The following is a 16,479-nucleotide window of genomic DNA, read 5'->3' on the forward strand; positions in this document are numbered from 1 at the left end:
CGGCCAACGCCAAGGCCAGAGGAGAAAGAGAGGAAGGATCCGCAGAGAGAAGGGAAACCTCCTGGACAGGAATTCACGCAAGAAACCCGGGTCCTGCGCGGCACACTGGGACGAAGCGCGCTGGGGGTACGCCGGCAGCCCCGGGCCAGGGGAAGAAGGCGGACATCCAGCCCGACAGCCGAAATCGGCCCGAGTGGACGCTTGCATCTTCGCAGCCCAGAAGCACTCCTGTTTTTCACTGCACAATGCAAACATGGTGGACAAGAAAAGCTACCCCGCGTCTGCCGGCTGAATCACACAGTGCCCTTTCAGAGCCGCAGCTGCCGAGCGAGGGCGGGGTCCTCACGGAATTTGTTCACCGTGGGGGCAGATCACCAGAGAACTTTTCCAGACTGCCACAGCACGGTTCCTTCTACACACGGGCACAACTACAACTGCCACCGCCACCACCACCGCCCCGAGACGGCAGAATGGTAGGCTCTGAAAACTGGATGGTTCCACCGTAAGCAAAAAGGAGCGCGCCACGGCTCTTTAACTAGACCAGCCGCGACGCTGTCAACCTCGCCCCCAACAGCTGCGCCCTTGCCACTGCGCAGGCGCACTTCGTGCCGCCAGCGCCCGGCGGACCCGACTTTTCCCGTCTCGCGAGAGTGCGGCTGGCCGCCTTCGCAGCTCTCGCTCCGCCCCCCACTTCTTGGCTCTCTCCCATCCCCCCCAGCCAGTCGCTGTGCTGCGCAGCTCCCTAAGCGGTTGCCACCGATAGAGACGGTTGAGGGGAACCGTTGTGGCGGGCGCTACACGCGGCAAACGACTTTTCCCTCCTCTCGGCTGGACCCCGCGAGCACCAGAGCCGGCGTAACTATCGCCCGACAGGGTATCTGAAGTAAAAGGGGGTAGGTTGGGCTGGTGGTTTCGAGAGCGGAGTCGGGAGAAGGACGAAAGAGGCCGGGAGGGGGCTGGGTTGGGGGGCAGTGCGGAGGTCGCCGCTCGGAGGCGGCGGGGCTGCGCCTCCCGAACCATCTCGCACTTCAAGGAGGGCGGCCTGCCGATGGGAGGACTTGCTCAGGTGGAATTCAGTGGACGACGCCGAGGCCCGAAGTAGGGGACGTCCAGTATTTCCCTCTTTCCCTGCTGGCTTGGCCTCCGCCATTTTGGGTACCGTGGCGCCGCCACCTCGGCTTCCCGCCCTTCCCCGCTCTTTTTACTTTGTGTCCCCCAGCTTCCGAAAACGGATCTAGAAGGCCAGGGGAGGGGGTGGTCAGACCTCCCTGGAAGGGGTGAGGGTGGGGAGTGAAGCGAGCAGGGAAAGGCCGGGCAGCTGGGCGGAGGGAGGAGCGGGGCTGCCGGGCGCGCTCCCGATGGAAATGGCGCCGGATGGGCCTGGCCTCCCACCGCGGCCTCCCTTCCTCCGCAGTCTCGGCGGGGCTACCCGGGCTGACGGGACTGCGAGTGACTTCTGACGCAGATTCCCAAGATGAGAGAGGCTGGAGCTGGGGGAGGAAAGCCAATGGCGACGAAGGTGCTCAACTCCCAGATCCAGGACAAAGGAGGCGGCCTGCCTCCTTTGTGACTCCGCCGCCCGGCGGCGAAGGGTTTTAAGCCAGGCGTGGGGGCCGGCGGGAGGGCGCGGGGCGTGCTCTCCCTAGCTCTTTGGTCTCTAGGGCAGCTAGATAAACGGAAAGTCTCCGGGGAGGAATAAAGGACGCTTAGCCGGCCCTTATATTCCAGATTTGGAACTTCGAAAAGAGTACGTACGCATTTTCCAAAGGTTTTTTTTTTTTTTTTTTTTTTTTTTTTTTCCCACGTTTAAACGTTTATAAGGACTTCGGGGGTGATTTATCAAGTAGGAATGTGAAATGGGCTTGTTGGAAGTAGGCCTTCTGGGCCCAGGGAACTGTGATTGTTACTTTTCGAACTTTGGGGGAGGGGTGGGTGATGTAGCAATGATGTGTAGTTTGGAGTATATGTGTTCGAATTTGTTTTTAAGTTTTACTTTTGGGAAACAGTTAAAACAGCCCAGTGATGGCAGATGTGTGTGTATTGGAATTGAGTTCCTTTCGCTATTAAATCTCCAAGTGTTTTATGTAGATTTTTTTTCTTGGCATTAAGGCTATAGAAGTAAAATACTTAAAAATACGGTTATGGTTTATTTTCTTTTGGTAGCTAGGCACTTTTTTTAATTTAGTGTACGACTATAGTACACTTTAATCGTATTTTAAACAAGGGAATAAGCCTAAACAGAAAAACTAAACCCAGTCACGTGGTGGTGTGATTCGGATGGGGGTCTTGAGAACTGTATCCGTAATTTTCGTTGAAGACACGCAGTACGAAAGGGACGGGAAAGGCCTGAGAGTAAGCATTCTGATAATTCATGTAAAACTTTGTAAGAATATTGTTACCTACTTTTCCGGCTCTAAAAACAAACTTAACTGTTGTTGAAGATGTTCAGTGATACTTTGTCAAGATTGCCAAGGAAAAGTTTACGAAAATCTTACCTTGAAACAGTAGGTTTGAGTGGCTCTTTGAAAAAATAGTCCAGACTTTCCTATAAAGTTGTACATGGTGTAACAAATAGCTTTACTAATTAAACTATACACCTTTTATGTGCCCTCTTTTTCATTTGTGCCATTATCTGGAAATACATTTAATTGCCTTTTTAAAATAATGTTATCTTTGATTTCCTTGTTTTGGTAAACAACTGACTGAACAGTAGATTAAAAACTGGTTTTAGTGAACTCTTGTTTTAGAGACCTGACCTCCTTAAGCTATTAGGGGTGTGTCTAATTTTTTTTTTTTTTTAAGAGCAAGTACATTGCGAAGGAATGTTGTGAATTTTCTGTTAAACTTAGATCATCAGCACTTTTTCCAAAAAATAAAATATACTCTCATTTCTTGACCAGTGGGCTACCATTTAGAAAGTTATTTATTGATGCATAAAATCATTTATTATTTCAGAAGAGAGGATATGCCTCCATGTTACGAGAATTCTGTTTCGTAACGGCTTGGATATGTAATTCACGTACCATAAACTTCACCGATTTTAAGTGTACAGTTCAGTGGATTTTAGTACATTCACAGAGTTGTGTGACCGTCACTACAATTTAATTTTAGAACATTTTTGTCACTCCAAGAAGATAAGCATACCCTTTACTGGTCATTCCCCATGCTGGCATCCTCCCTCCACTCAAGTCTCAAACAAGAATGTAAATTGAATCATACAATATGTAGTCATTTGTGACTGGCTTATTTTAGTTGTGATGTTTAGAAAATTATATTTAAGGTCTTATAAAACTGACCAGAGCTATCTTCGTGTTTTAACTGTGATATCTTTAATTGGTGCTAGCACCAGAGTAGTGATTAGCCATGACGTTGTTGCAAAGAAAGGTTGAGGCGGATTACACTGAGTAATTAGTAAAGTGTTTAAGTGGTTTCTGACAGCTTTATTAGAGCAGATTTCCTCCCCCTGTGCCCTTAGAGATTTTCTTGTTTTGGTTTTGTAGGTAGAATTTTGAGTTTGAAGGGGTTATTATAGTGAGACTGTCCTTATTGTATGTGCTTTGCATACAGGGTCACCTCATAAGACAGATTGTGTTCCGAATTTGATTGGATTTTCCGCATTTAAAAATTGTGTTAACAGTTTAGTGTTTCTTACAGATAACACTTTTGTTTTCATTGGGTTTTCTCATTGGTACAAGCTGATCCAAAAATCAAATTTGCTTACTAGTATTTTTTTCTTTTGAGTTGCTAAGATTTATAGGTAAATTAATTTTTTTCTTTTTTTTTAAGTATTTGTTCCTTAAATGCAAATCGTACCGCTAAGATACTTCCACGAGGGATTAAGGTTGAATTTGCAGTTTTAACTTAAATTTTTCATGAAGCATGGAGGGTAGATTTATACCACTTTTTCCATTCTGTGTAAATCACCCTTTATGGGAAATGCTTATTTTTTAGGTTGGTGCTGTTAAAAAACAAAATTTAAGAAAAGAGGCATTTTCAAACATCTTTGAACTTTTTTTTTTTTTTTTTTAATTGGGTTGAGGCCTCCTTTCAGAGCTACTTCGCTCTTGTTACTCAGGCTGGAGTGAAATGGTGCGTTCTCGGCTCACCTCCGCCTCCTGGGTTCAGGCAATTCTCCTGCCTCAGCCTCTTTAGTAGCTGGGATTACAGGCACGTGCCACCATGCCCAGCTAATTTGTTGTATTTTTAGTAGAGACGGGGTTTCACCATGTTGACCAGAATGGTCTCGATCTCTTGTCCTCGTGATCCACCCGCCTCGGCCTCCCAAAGTGCTGGGATTACAGGCTTGAGCCACCGTGCCCAGCCCAGAGCTACTCTTTAGAATAGTATTAAACTTTTAAAAGCCTTTGCTGGCTTTGGGAAAGAAAATTTTTAACAATCAGTTTTTTTCAAGGCTGGAATTGTTTCCTATCCTTGGAGGTTCACATACTTTGTTTATGGTGTATTTCATTGGCTTTGCAGGGCCCCTTAAAATCCAGTAACAATTGCCGACAGTAAGTACTTAGCACGAGGCAGACCAAGCACTTGAATATTGAATAGTCCAGTGAGGTATAGGTATCACTGCTTAAGGAAGCTCAAGAGGTTAAGTAGTTTGGGTAGCCAGTGAAGGGTAGAGTAGGGATTCAAACCCAGAACGTTCATACTATTTATTTATGTGCATAACAATTAGTTGTAATGTCAGTTAAAAATTTGTATTCCCATTTTGGTTATGTATGTCTAGGGTAGCACCTAGGGCTGAAGGTGATTCACACATAGAGGTACTTAACCACTTCCAGAGAATTTCTACATTGGCTTAAGTGTATGAATTCTAGGAAAAACAATTTACCGTTTGCAGATGCTACCCCTAAGAGTTGCACCAACAAATAGATGACATGAAATTAAGCATTAGTGAATGCTGTTGATATGAAATATGATCCTCAAACGTGAAGGAATCAAATGAACAAAAACTGTTTTGTTTACAGGGGAGGAGGTGGTGAGGGAAAGGTTTGAAATACTCAGGTGAGTAGGATTCCTACAGCTGCATAGTGAAATTTGTAAGGTTCTGGTAAGTTTCTGCAGCTGAAGGACTTCTGCATTCGCCTCTTTTGTAAATACTACGGAATTTTAAAAGAAAGGATGGTTGCCTCTGGGGAAGGGAACTGAGATCAATTGGAGGGGAAGGTGGGCTTCTAGATGTACTTTTTATGCTTTATTTAAAAACATTACCTATTAAAGTTTATGTTTAAATCTATTTGATTAAAAATAGATCTTTTATGTGATTTTTTATGTAACTGTTCTACATACTGTCCAGTGGCTTTAAAACCACAGGTACTATTGGAAGGCATTCACTTTTGAGTGGCCTTTGACCTCAGTTTTGAAACTATCTAAGTCAGTCATTTTATACTCTTGTCTTGGTGATTTTAAACTAGATTTGGCTAAAATAGAGGCAGAGGGTTACCCTTCAAAGACAATTCGATGTCTTCAAAATTGCAGTGCACTCAAAAGGATTAGACTTCCATGGTATTTTTCCAACATCAATCAGTACTCATTGCATTTTTTAGTTAAGCTCTTGATGTTAGTGGACAGTAGTATTGTATGCAACTTCTAAATAAGTTTTAAAGAATTTGAATAATCAGGTGAATAAAAACCTGAAAACTTGTGGATGAAAACTGGAGCGATAGGAAAGGCTGGAGTTGGCATTCAGGGGACACAGTCAAATAGTTTGAAAACTCTGTTGGTAGAATTATGCAAGTTTTCTTAAAATTGTGCAATATATAATATTGATACCAAGAAATTCAGTACTTTTCTGTAGGAGGGGTCAGGTCTCATTGCCTTTTTCCTACCCCAAAAATAGCTAGGTGGTCTACAATTGTGTTGTGGTCTTGTCGCAGGAGTTAGTCTCATGTTACATTTCCTCATGTGGCACCTCTGAGAGGTGTTTCTTCATTACTTCTTGACAAGAGTATATTTTGATTGACTGCTCTATGTGCTTGTTTATTTTTTATAGCATTTAAATCAAACGGTATTGAGATGGATTGGGTTATGAAACATAATGGTCCAAATGACGCTAGTGATGGGACAGTACGACTTCGTGGACTACCATTTGGTTGCAGCAAAGAGGAAATAGTTCAGTTCTTTCAAGGTACCTCTAGTATTAGTCAAAGTTTAGTAGTATTGTAATTTTTGTATTGTTTGACTCAGTTTTTAATTTGTAAAACCCATTTGATTTTGGAACTTTTAAGTTTAACTACGATAGTCTTGGTTAATATATTAAAACAATATGCTCCAATTAATATTCAATACAGAATGTTTAGAATGTGTAAACCTAATTAATGTGCAGTAACATTTGAGAATTGTGATGAAATGAATCGTGAATTAGCATATGGAGCATATATTTGATTTGTAGCGTTTTTCATGTAATATAGGTGGGCTTTTAGAGTGTAATTACACAGTGTTTTTACACTGGTCGCAAAAAATTTATTTAATCCAGTAATATTTGAAAAAAGCTTTCATTTGTATTATGGGGTGATGGGAAACTAAGCCTTTTTGTTTTGTTTTGTTTTGTTTTGTTTAGACTTGTTTTAAATATTTGATTCAGATGGGAATGTTTCAGCCTTTAACACTGTTCCCCTTGATGGGGTTATTTGTCCTTGGGTTAAAGGGTTGGAAATCGTGCCAAATGGGATAACATTGACGATGGACTACCAGGGGAGAAGCACAGGGGAGGCCTTCGTGCAGTTTGCTTCAAAGGAGATAGCAGAAAATGCTCTGGGGAAACACAAGGAAAGAATAGGGCACAGGTGGGGATGGAGAGTTTGGGATGGTGTTAAATTTTTATTTTTGGGGGTTGTGGGTCACTATTGCTTAAATGGGGGGGTAACCATAACATTTTTCTGGGGTAGTTTAAAAGAATTGATAATTATCTAAATTTAACTTGGAAACTACAGATTTGGGTGGGGAATTAATGCTAATAGTTAAATTAAAATTAGATTGTTTTCATTTCTGTGTAGGATGTTGTTGATAAATGCTTTTGTATAATCACCTATTTTCTTTAAACATCTATTATGTACTAAAAGAGACAAAGTAAAATTATATTTTATGAGTTGTTTTCAGTGACTAATTTGTCTTTGTAAAACTTAAATATTCATTTAAGTTTGTAGGTTTAAACTGTTAACTTATGGTGTATTTAGGCAATTTAAATTGGGTTACGTATCTAGATGTAGAAAAACTTACTGCATTTTGCCCAGTATCTAATTGACACTAATATATTTATGCTGAAACGTGTACCTTAAAACATTTTTAAATAGGTATATTGAGATCTTCAGAAGTAGCAGGAGTGAAATCAAAGGATTTTATGATCCACCAAGAAGATTGCTGGGACAGCGACCGGGACCATATGATAGACCAATAGGAGGAAGAGGGGGTTATTATGGAGCTGGGCGTGGAAGTATGTATGACAGAATGCGACGAGGAGGTGATGGATATGATGGTGGTATGTGTATCTAATGAACAAAGGTTCTGTTGTCATTTTCTTAATGTTCCTGACACTTCGTCAAGAAATACAGAAATGGCAGTAATTTCAGTACCTATTAGGTTTTAAAACCTGTTCATGAAAACATGGATTCCCATAGCTAGCTGTGGGATTTGATTTGATTGATGCACATATTAGCACCTAGAAAACTTACACCGAAATTAAAATTAAGATGTTGGCATATTTTGACCTTTTTTGGCCTAAGAATGAAATTTAATGTACATGTCTGAACTTAACAAACTTTTTTAAATTTTAAATTTCCATGAGATGTTGACTGCTTTTTTCAGAGTCTAAGTTGGGAATTGCAAACTTATAATAAGTTACACAGACTGTTTACCACAAAATGTTTTTGTAGGCTCTATTATAAAATGTATCTCTCTAAAGTATGTAGTCATGTATTTCTCCTTAAATTACACAGGTTATGGAGGTTTTGATGACTATGGTGGCTATAATAATTATGGCTACGGGAATGATGGCTTTGATGACAGAATGAGAGATGGAAGAGGTAAAGTAAATATTAAAGACATTTTTATTCTGAGGTGAATTTTAGTATTTGTTTTTGCAGGCTTTTAGTGGTAATATAGGAAACTTGTATAAAAAAGTTAATTCAGACATATTTCGGTGCATTTCTATATAGAGCTTTATACCTTGAACAGTACGTATGTATACTTTCCTACTTGTGTTCATAATAGTTTATAATCTTGGCAAATTGTGTTCTGTAGGTATGGGAGGACATGGCTATGGCGGAGCTGGTGATGCAAGTTCAGGTTTTCATGGTGGTCATTTCGTACATATGAGAGGGTTGCCTTTTCGTGCAACTGAAAATGACATTGCTAATGTGAGTAATTTTTAATAACTATTAGTGGTTTTATACTTATCCTGGTATCTAAATTTTTAAGCATTCTTAATGTTCTCATGTTTATAGCTTAATACCAAAATCCCTTGAATATAAAAATAGATCAACCTTTAACTGTAGTTACTGATGGATATTTTTGTGTCCATTGTGTGTTAACCTGCATAGGATTCAAGCAAGTAAAAAGCTACATTCATGAAGTCCAGTTAAGAATGTAATGAAAGACTTACCAGCATAGAATGGTGATGACTCTATACCAGGCGTCCCCAAACTTTTTACACAGGGGGCCAGTTCACTGTCCCTCAGACTGTTGGAGGGCCGCCACATACTGTGCTCCTCTCACTGACCACCAATGAAAGAGGTGCCCCTTCCTGAAGCGCGGCGGGGGGTGCCGGATAAATGGCCTCAGGGGGCCGCATGCGGCCTGCGGGCCATAGTTTGGGGACGCCTGCTCTATACCATTTTGTGCTGGTGTCTTTGTTGTTGTTGTTGTTGTTTGAGATGCAGGAGTCTTGCTCTGTCACCCAGGCTGGAGTACAGTGGCACAATCTCGGCTCACTGCAACTTATGGCTCTGAAGTTAAAGTGATTCTCCTGATTCGGCCTCCTGAATAGCTGGGCTTACTGGCATGAGCCACCACTGTTTGGTATTTTTAGTAGAGAGGGTTTCACCATGTTGGTCAAGCTGGTCTCAAACTCCTGACCTCATGATCCACCTGCCTCAGCCTCCCGAAGTGCTGGGATTACAGGTGTGGGCCACCAAGCCCGGACTGTATTAGGTTTTGAAAGAGCGAATGTATAAGTATTAGTGATTTGGTTTGGCTTTCTAGGCTAGATAGTGATTAGAAACAGGAGTTGAAAATAACAGGAATAGATCCTGCTGATTATTGATGTGAAACTGGTTGGTTTCCAATTTGTTAGGAAGTCAGAAAACTTCAGTCCATGGGCTAAATCTGGTCACATCATTCCTCTGCCTGTTGAGTAGTTATATTAGAACCCAGTGGTCATTCAAGCCAAAAATACTATCTGGCTCTAAAAGCAACAGTTTGCTCTAGATCTTACTGGGAGTCAATTGGCCTGAGTTCCAAGTGCCTTTAATGGTAGTTTAAACTTCACTAACTTGTGATTAGAACCAAATGATACCTTTTGGGGAACAATTTCATATAGTTTTAAATAGTAGGTTTATCCAAACTGCACTGTTCCAAAGCGTGATATCCATTATTTCTGTGTGTTACGTCTGTGTTTGGTTTTTGTTTTGTTTTTGAGACAAGTCTTCCTCTCTGTCTTGCCTAGGCTGGAGCACAGTGGTGCGATCTCAGCTCACTGCAGCCTCCACCTCTCACATTCAAGCAATTCTCCTCTCAGCCTGTGAGAGTCTGTGCCACCACACCTAGCTGATTTGTATTTTTAATAGAGACAGGGTTTTGCAGTGTTGTCCAGGCTGGTCTTGAACTCCTGACCTCAAGTGAGCCACTGTGCCCAGCCTATCTGCTTATTTTAAAAGCGGTAAATTCTTTACATTATCCCTAAGTGTATACTCTTAACATTCACAAAACCTCTGTAGTTGACTCATTAGTCTGGCAGGGCAGTGGAAGGGTTTAATTGATGAGGAAAATCAAGGTATGCAGTAATTTACTTTTAATATTCTCAATAGAGAAGTAAAAAAAAAATGTTTCCTTTTTTTTAGTTCTTCTCACCATTAAATCCAATACGAGTTCATATTGATATTGGAGCTGATGGCAGAGCCACAGGAGAAGCAGATGTAGAGTTTGTGACACATGAAGATGCAGTAGCTGCCATGTCTAAAGATAAAAATAACATGCGTAAGTGGTATCTTTGGCATGCTATCTTAATTTTCTAGATGTGAATTTTTAAAATAAGAGGCTCTAGGATCTGAAGGTAACTCTTGGCAGTTGTTGGGATCTAAAACCATTTGACCTTTAATAAAGTTTAAATATTAATGGTTTCCTGTGGGCTTTGTATAGCACTGTACTAGGAATTAATAAGCATACTTTGTTAAATATTACTTAATTGATCTTTTTTTAAAAGCTTGTATTGATGAATTTGATCCATCATTCCTTTCTCTCTTCTGTTTTGTTTTGTTTTTTTAAAGAGCATCGATACATTGAACTCTTCTTGAATTCTACTCCTGGAGGTGGCTCTGGCATGGGAGGTTCTGGAATGGGAGGCTATGGAAGAGATGGAATGGGTATGTAAAGTTTTTAAAATATGTGGGGTTAGCTAGTTAGCAGTTAGTCTCAACTTTTTTCTCTCTCTTTTTTTTTAAGATAATCAGGGAGGTTATGGATCAGTTGGAAGAATGGGGATGGGGAACAATTACAGTGGAGGATATGGTACTCCTGATGGCTTGGGAGGTTATGGTAAGTACCTCTAGTTCAGTTTGTGTCAGTCCCCATATATAGTATAAACTTTAAAGTGCAGGTATTTTATTTTATGCAGAGATATCTCCTGCTGAGTGATTCTTAATATCTTTTTCTTAAGGCCGTGGTGGTGGAGGCAGTGGTGGTTACTACGGGCAAGGTGGCATGAGTGGAGGTGGATGGCGTGGGATGTACTGAAAGCATAACATACAAGTCTTGACAACAGCATCTGGTCTACTAGACTTTCTTACAGATTAAATTTCTTTTGTATTTTAAGAACTTTATAATGACTGAAGGAATGTGTTTTCAAAATATTATTTGGTAAAGCAACAGATTGTGATGGGAAAATGTTTTCTGTAGGTTTATTTGTTGCATACTTTGACTTAAAAATAAATTTTTATATTCAAACCACTGATGTTGATACTTTTTATATACTAGTTACTCCTAAAGATGTGCTGCCTTCATAAGATTTGGGTTGATGTATTTTACTATTAGTTCTACAAGAAGTAGTGTGGTGTAATTTTAGAGGATAATGGTTCACCTCTGCCTAAACTGCAAGGCTTAAGCAGACATCTGGAATAGAGCTTGACAAATAATTAGTTTAACTTTTTAATTCCTCCTGGACAACACTGTAAATATAAAGCCTAAAGATGAAGAGGCTTCAGGAGTATAAATTCAGCTAATTATTTCTATATTATTTTTCAACTGTCATTTATCAGGCATGAGGTATTGATTTCTGAATATTCATGATTGTGTTACCTGGGTATGGGAGTGTTAGAAGCTTGAATTCTAGCCCTAGAGAAGTAAAATCCCTTCAGCACTTGACCAGAATACCAAAAATATCACCAAATAAGTGCTAATTGCAAGTTATCTCAGAGTAGGGTTAAGGTTCTCAGTGACACAAGAAATCGGTGTAAGAACTTGGGTATTTACTATGGAGTACAATTTTCACAAATGTATTTTCTGTTTTCTCCCCAATAGAACATATGGTTTTTAAATAACTGTATAAATAAATGACTTTTTTAAAAAATGTAAGCAACAAGTCCATGTCATAGTCAATTAAAACAATCCTGCAGTTGGGTTTTGTATCTGATACCTGCTTGGAGTTTTAAAGAATCTTTATGTAGCAAGGAAAAGGTGCTTTTTAATTTTAATCCCTTTGATCAGTATGGCTTTTTTTCCAAATTGGCTAATTAATCAAAATGAAACCTGTCGATGTAAATTCAGTTATTGAACTTGTTACTTGTTTTTGCCGGAAATGTTATTAATGTAATAAATGTCAATGTGGGAGATAATAGTATGGCTTGTGTCCTAGAATGCTTCGTGTCAGTTACTAATTCTAAATCAAACTGGTAGAAGCTAGTACATACGGTGTCTACTGAAGATTTAGGAGAGGGATCCAGGATAGTCTATATATATTGGAGCTTCTTGACTGAAGCAACAATTCATCTTAATGCTGTATCCACTTCCTTTAATTAGCAAGTTAAATATTATGGCATACACCACCTGTCTTTTTTGAAAGTTGCATGTTTTATTTTCCCAGGATTACCGTTTTAACATATTTAAGCAATAAAAGTATACAGTATTTTCCAAATCTTTATTTAGTTCATAAAATACACATTTTATTTTTTAAACATTATAGGTTAGAAGAATTACAATCATAATTCCTTGGCACCATGATAGCATTATTGTGGTAGTACTAGTAGGTGAGGGAATGGTATGTTAAATGTTTTGAAAAGTAAAACGAATACGAGTTTACAATCACAAAATACAAATTGTTAAAAGTTTTATAACAAAATCCAAAATTAGTGTAGTTTTTAAATAAGCTAAAACGACATGGTAGCAATTTGCTATCATAAAAGCTGCCTTAAAAAAAAAAGCCCAAGTCAGTGGTGACATAAGTTAAAAAGTGAAGAGACTTTAAAGGTAAGGGTGACTAAAAAATCGGTGTGGAATGACATGAGCCTTGGAATGTAGGCAACTTAAGTCATTTTTAAGTTTGTCCTAAGCACAGTAATAGAAAAACCTATTTGAAAATTTTCATTTATGCTGCTTATTCAGTAATCATAAAAATGCCCATCCCACCTATCAATACAAAAATGGTTCAAGAATATAATTCTATCTTGAGGACATTTCTATCAGTATTTAAGAAAGACCATGAGATCTGACACCTCAGCTGATAAAATTTATGGGTTTTGAAGAAAATAGATCTTCAAGTGAAGTACTGGTTTCATACTTAGGCTATTCAGAAAGTTTTCATGGAAGTATATATTCATGAGGAAAAGATCTGCAGTATTAAGCAACTCCTTGTGGGCAGGGAGGTACCTAGGATTAATCACTAAATACAATGCTCAATGCATAAAATGTCTATATCTTATAGGCTCACAAACAAAAGTGCATGGTTGAAAATGTAAAAAATAGGATACTGAATGGTGATAGTGTGTATGTGACTATTCAGAGGTCATTTTATACAAGTTAAATTGTTGGGTATGCCATAAGCAATATAACTTGGATTAGCATTCATTGAGTCCGCTTGAAATAGTTCCAAGTGTATGTTTCATCATCTCAACACCCTGGCATAGAGGTGCTCAATAGATGGTGAAATTTTACTGTGGATGTATACTGGTAGGCCACTACAATCTGATGCTTCCTACAATTTACTCAAATGAAAATGTTCATAGAAAATTTTTTGAACTGAACTCTTAATACATTACCAGAGCAAAGTTCTGATTTTTTTTCTCACTTTTAATGGTTAGAGAGGATCTTTACAAGGAGCCTGTAATATCCCCTAGTATGTACATTTTTTTCTGGGGAGGGATTTGGGTTTTCATCTTTGAATTAGGGTCTGAGTCACCCCTTTAAAAAATAGCAATTTATGAAACAACATATGGGAAGATCTGTACTTGGGTAAAAGAAAAGACGGTTATATGTAAGTAACTTCCTTTCAAGATGAGAAAGAAAAAAGTCGAGGCTGAGACCAAGTAATGCCCCTTTTAATTTAATCCACTGTAGCTGAAAATCATCAAGCACAATAACTGATTTTAGAAAAAACCCAACAGGAAATTTTGTAGGACAAAATATTGGCCCTGTCTAATGCAAAAGAGGCAAAGGTGGGGGGTGCAGGGGAAGAGGGACAAATAAATATAGGTGAATTCTTAAAAAGATAATTAAAATCTGTTGAATATTAAAGTTTTACACATTTCCAGTCTTAGAACTGTGAAGCTTTAAAGTGCATTAAGAGAATTGCAGGCACCATCAAATACCAGATTGACAGAATTCAGAAGAACAACAATCTGAAGCCTTATTTTTAAGAAGGCCTTTAAAAGATAAGGCAAATGTGTGTTAGCTCTGCTATCTGGCCTTTTAATGAAGTTAAGAGTTACATGATTTTTAAGCATGCTCTGTTGAAAATTCTTTTGAATAACAAGGGAGAAAGAAATACATAACTTGCAATTTCTATGAGTTGAATATGTAGAAGATAAAACTGGTACAAATACTGACTGAAAGCCGCTTAAGAAGAGCTGTCTGGTTACCTTGTATACATCGTAACACTCATCGTAGGTACTTTCATACATAAGGATTTAGTTCAGGAGTCTCAGGGCAAGTTAGATGAGCATCTCTGAATGAGCAATGCATGACAGGAATCACAAACCCGTACTGGTTTTGGTGAAGAAGGCAAAGGTAGTTCGTTGTCGGAGCAGGCATTACAGAAAATTTCCCCACAGTTTCTACAGTGGTGCTATTAAATAGAAATCAGAGGGGGGAAGAAAAAAACTTTAGAAGCATTTTTGCACCCCAAGCTTTTGGACTCACTTCCTAACTCCCTTACCTTTCTCTTAGAGAGTGAGAATTCCTTTTCACAAAGTTTACAATGTGTTGCTTCTTTGTCTTTCAGCCAAACCAGTCCCTAGTGGGAAGAAAATATTAATGCTCAAATTGGTAACACTAAAAATTATGTGAAAACTTTTTACCCCAAGAACATTATTTATATGAAGAATGGAAAAAAAAGTTATTTTGTTTCAGAAATGTATACTGAAATATTTATAGATGAAATATGTATGGAATTTGCCTCAAAATATTCTGGGTTGGGGAGGAGGAATGTGGATTGAGAATAAAAACAAGATTGCAGCCAGGTGACAGTGGCTGACACTGGTAATCCCAGCTATTCAGGAGGCTGAGGTGAGAGGATCACTTGAGGCCTGGAGTTCAAGACCAGTCTAGGCAACATAGAGTGTCTCTAAAAAATGAAAATTTAAAAAATGAAAAAAGATTGCACATATTATTGAATATGGGTAATGGTTCAATTTACTCTTCTCTATTGTATGTATTAGAACATATACATGTAAAAAATGCTTTGAAGAAATAAAAATCTATTACTGATGGGAATTCTCTTCAGGAAAGGAACCTTGAAGATAACCTTAAAGTAGTCCAATGACTTTTTTTTTTTTTTGGGGGGTACACAGTAGTTACATATTTATGGGGTACCTCAGATGTTTTGATACAGGCATGCAATGTGAAATAAGCACATCATGGAGAACGGGGTATCCTAGTCTAACAACAGTTTAAATTCTCACTGTGTGAAGTGCAATAGTTTGGCATTATGTACAACTTACACCTTAAGACCCTAAAATTGGAAGGAAATTGGGAAAATCAGATATTTGAGTTCATTCTAAGACCTCTTTAGGAGGCTGAGGCAGGAGGATTGCTTGGGGTTAGGAAGACAGCCTGGGGAACACAGACTCCATCTTTACAAAAAAATTAGCCAGGCTACATGGCATAAGCCTATAATCCCAGCTACTCCAGAGGCAGAGGAAGGAGAATCACTTAAACCAAGGAGTTTGAGGCTGCAGTGAACCATGACTGTGCCACTGCACTCCAGCCTGAGCAACACAGTGAGACCTTTTCTCAAAAAAAGAGAAAAAAAAAATTGTTATACATGGCTGTTTCTCTCAACTTTTATAACATATTTAATAGCTGCTATGTAAGCGTTAGTAGAAAACAGACCTAAGTAGTCTTAGGCAGTACTTAACCTGATACCTATAATTTATAACAACCTGACCCATTTATTTAATTTGAAAAGAGTCTCAATCTGTCACCCAGGCTGTAGGGCAGTGGTGTGATCTTGGCTCACTGCAACCTCCATCTCCCAGGTTCAAGTGATTCTCCCCCCTCGGCCTCCCTGTGGCTGGGATTACAGGTGCATGCCACCATGCCTGGCTAATTTTTGTATTTTTAGTAACGATTGGGTTTCATCATGTTGGCCAGGCCGGTCTTGAACTCCTGACCTCAGGTAATCTGCCCACCTCAGCTTCCCAAAGTGCTGGGATTACAGGCATGAGCCACTGTACCCAGCCTACTTGACCCACTGTTAACAAACTTGCTTAACCAATCTTGGCTAGAAAGACCTTTTTTTTTTCCCCTTGTGAAGGCAACTTTGTTAGATGGTTATCAGTTTTACAATAAGAAGACCCAGATGAAGGAGGGCCTCAATTGATTTCCTAAAACAGCCCAGACCAAAGAACCCAAGTATAAGTGAAGATTCCAAATCGGACATGGAGCAACTGCAACCTATAAATTACTACTGAAGCGTGGGAATATATCACCTGAGAGAAAAATTGTCCAAGAAAAAAAGGCCCATAGATACATTTCCCTAAACAGGAGTTTTCTTAAAGACTTTTCCAAAAGCAGAATTCTTTGAAGAAAAAAAATAGACTAACC

General features: G+C 39.3%; 2 protein-coding genes across 16 annotated transcripts in view; one reads left to right on the forward strand and one right to left on the reverse strand.

Moving 5' to 3' along the window:
- Positions 1–688: 688 nt before the first annotated feature.
- On the forward strand, positions 689–11,169 carry HNRNPH3 (heterogeneous nuclear ribonucleoprotein H3). Of its 11 annotated transcripts, none has more exons than XM_003928670.4 (10): positions 689–874; positions 6,005–6,139; positions 6,659–6,797; positions 7,305–7,489; positions 7,947–8,033; positions 8,251–8,366; positions 10,068–10,203; positions 10,494–10,589; positions 10,669–10,761; positions 10,883–11,169. In XM_003928670.4, the coding sequence occupies exons 2-10, from the start codon at positions 6,028–6,030 to the stop codon at positions 10,957–10,959; spliced, it is 1,041 nt and encodes a 346-aa protein (XP_003928719.1). In that variant the 5' UTR covers positions 689–874; positions 6,005–6,027; the 3' UTR covers positions 10,960–11,169. The 11 variants fall into 11 exon arrangements, with proteins under 11 accessions (XP_003928719.1, XP_010337612.1, XP_010337614.1 ...); XM_010339310.3 differs by having other exon boundaries at positions 721–893; XM_010339312.3 differs by having other exon boundaries at positions 721–893; positions 7,305–7,444.
- A 1,170-nt stretch (positions 11,170–12,339) lies between these two features.
- RUFY2 (RUN and FYVE domain containing 2) overlaps positions 12,340–16,479 on the reverse strand; it is a 57,469-nt gene continuing 53,329 nt past the window's right edge. For 4 of the 5 annotated variants that reach the window (XM_039477801.2, XM_039477803.2, XM_074382319.1 and 1 more), the window contains 2 exons: positions 14,591–14,668; positions 12,340–14,500 (listed from right to left, as the gene is read on the reverse strand). In XM_039477801.2, the coding sequence (XP_039333735.1) occupies positions 14,357–14,500; positions 14,591–14,668 (222 nt within the window). In that variant the 3' untranslated portion in view covers positions 12,340–14,356. Of the gene's footprint in view, positions 14,501–14,590; positions 14,669–16,479 lie in introns of those variants that run through there. The other variant, XM_074382320.1, reaches the window with a different exon arrangement.

The sequence above is a fragment of the Saimiri boliviensis genome, chromosome 12, assembly GCF_048565385.1.
Source record: "Saimiri boliviensis isolate mSaiBol1 chromosome 12, mSaiBol1.pri, whole genome shotgun sequence".
In the NCBI taxonomy this organism is placed as follows: Eukaryota; Metazoa; Chordata; class Mammalia; order Primates; family Cebidae; genus Saimiri; species Saimiri boliviensis.

Bases quoted from the DNA above. Each gene is read 5' to 3' on its own strand.
- HNRNPH3 (XM_003928670.4), top strand. From the start codon at position 6,028: ATGGATTGGGTTATGAAACATAATGGTCCAAATGACGCTAGTGATGGG. The intron at 6,140-6,658 runs GTACCTCTAGTA...CTTGGGTTAAAG, and splicing joins AATAGTTCAGTTCTTTCAAG to GGTTGGAAATCGTGCCAAAT. The intron at 10,590-10,668 runs GTATGTAAAGTT...TTTTTTTTTAAG, and splicing joins CTATGGAAGAGATGGAATGG to ATAATCAGGGAGGTTATGGA.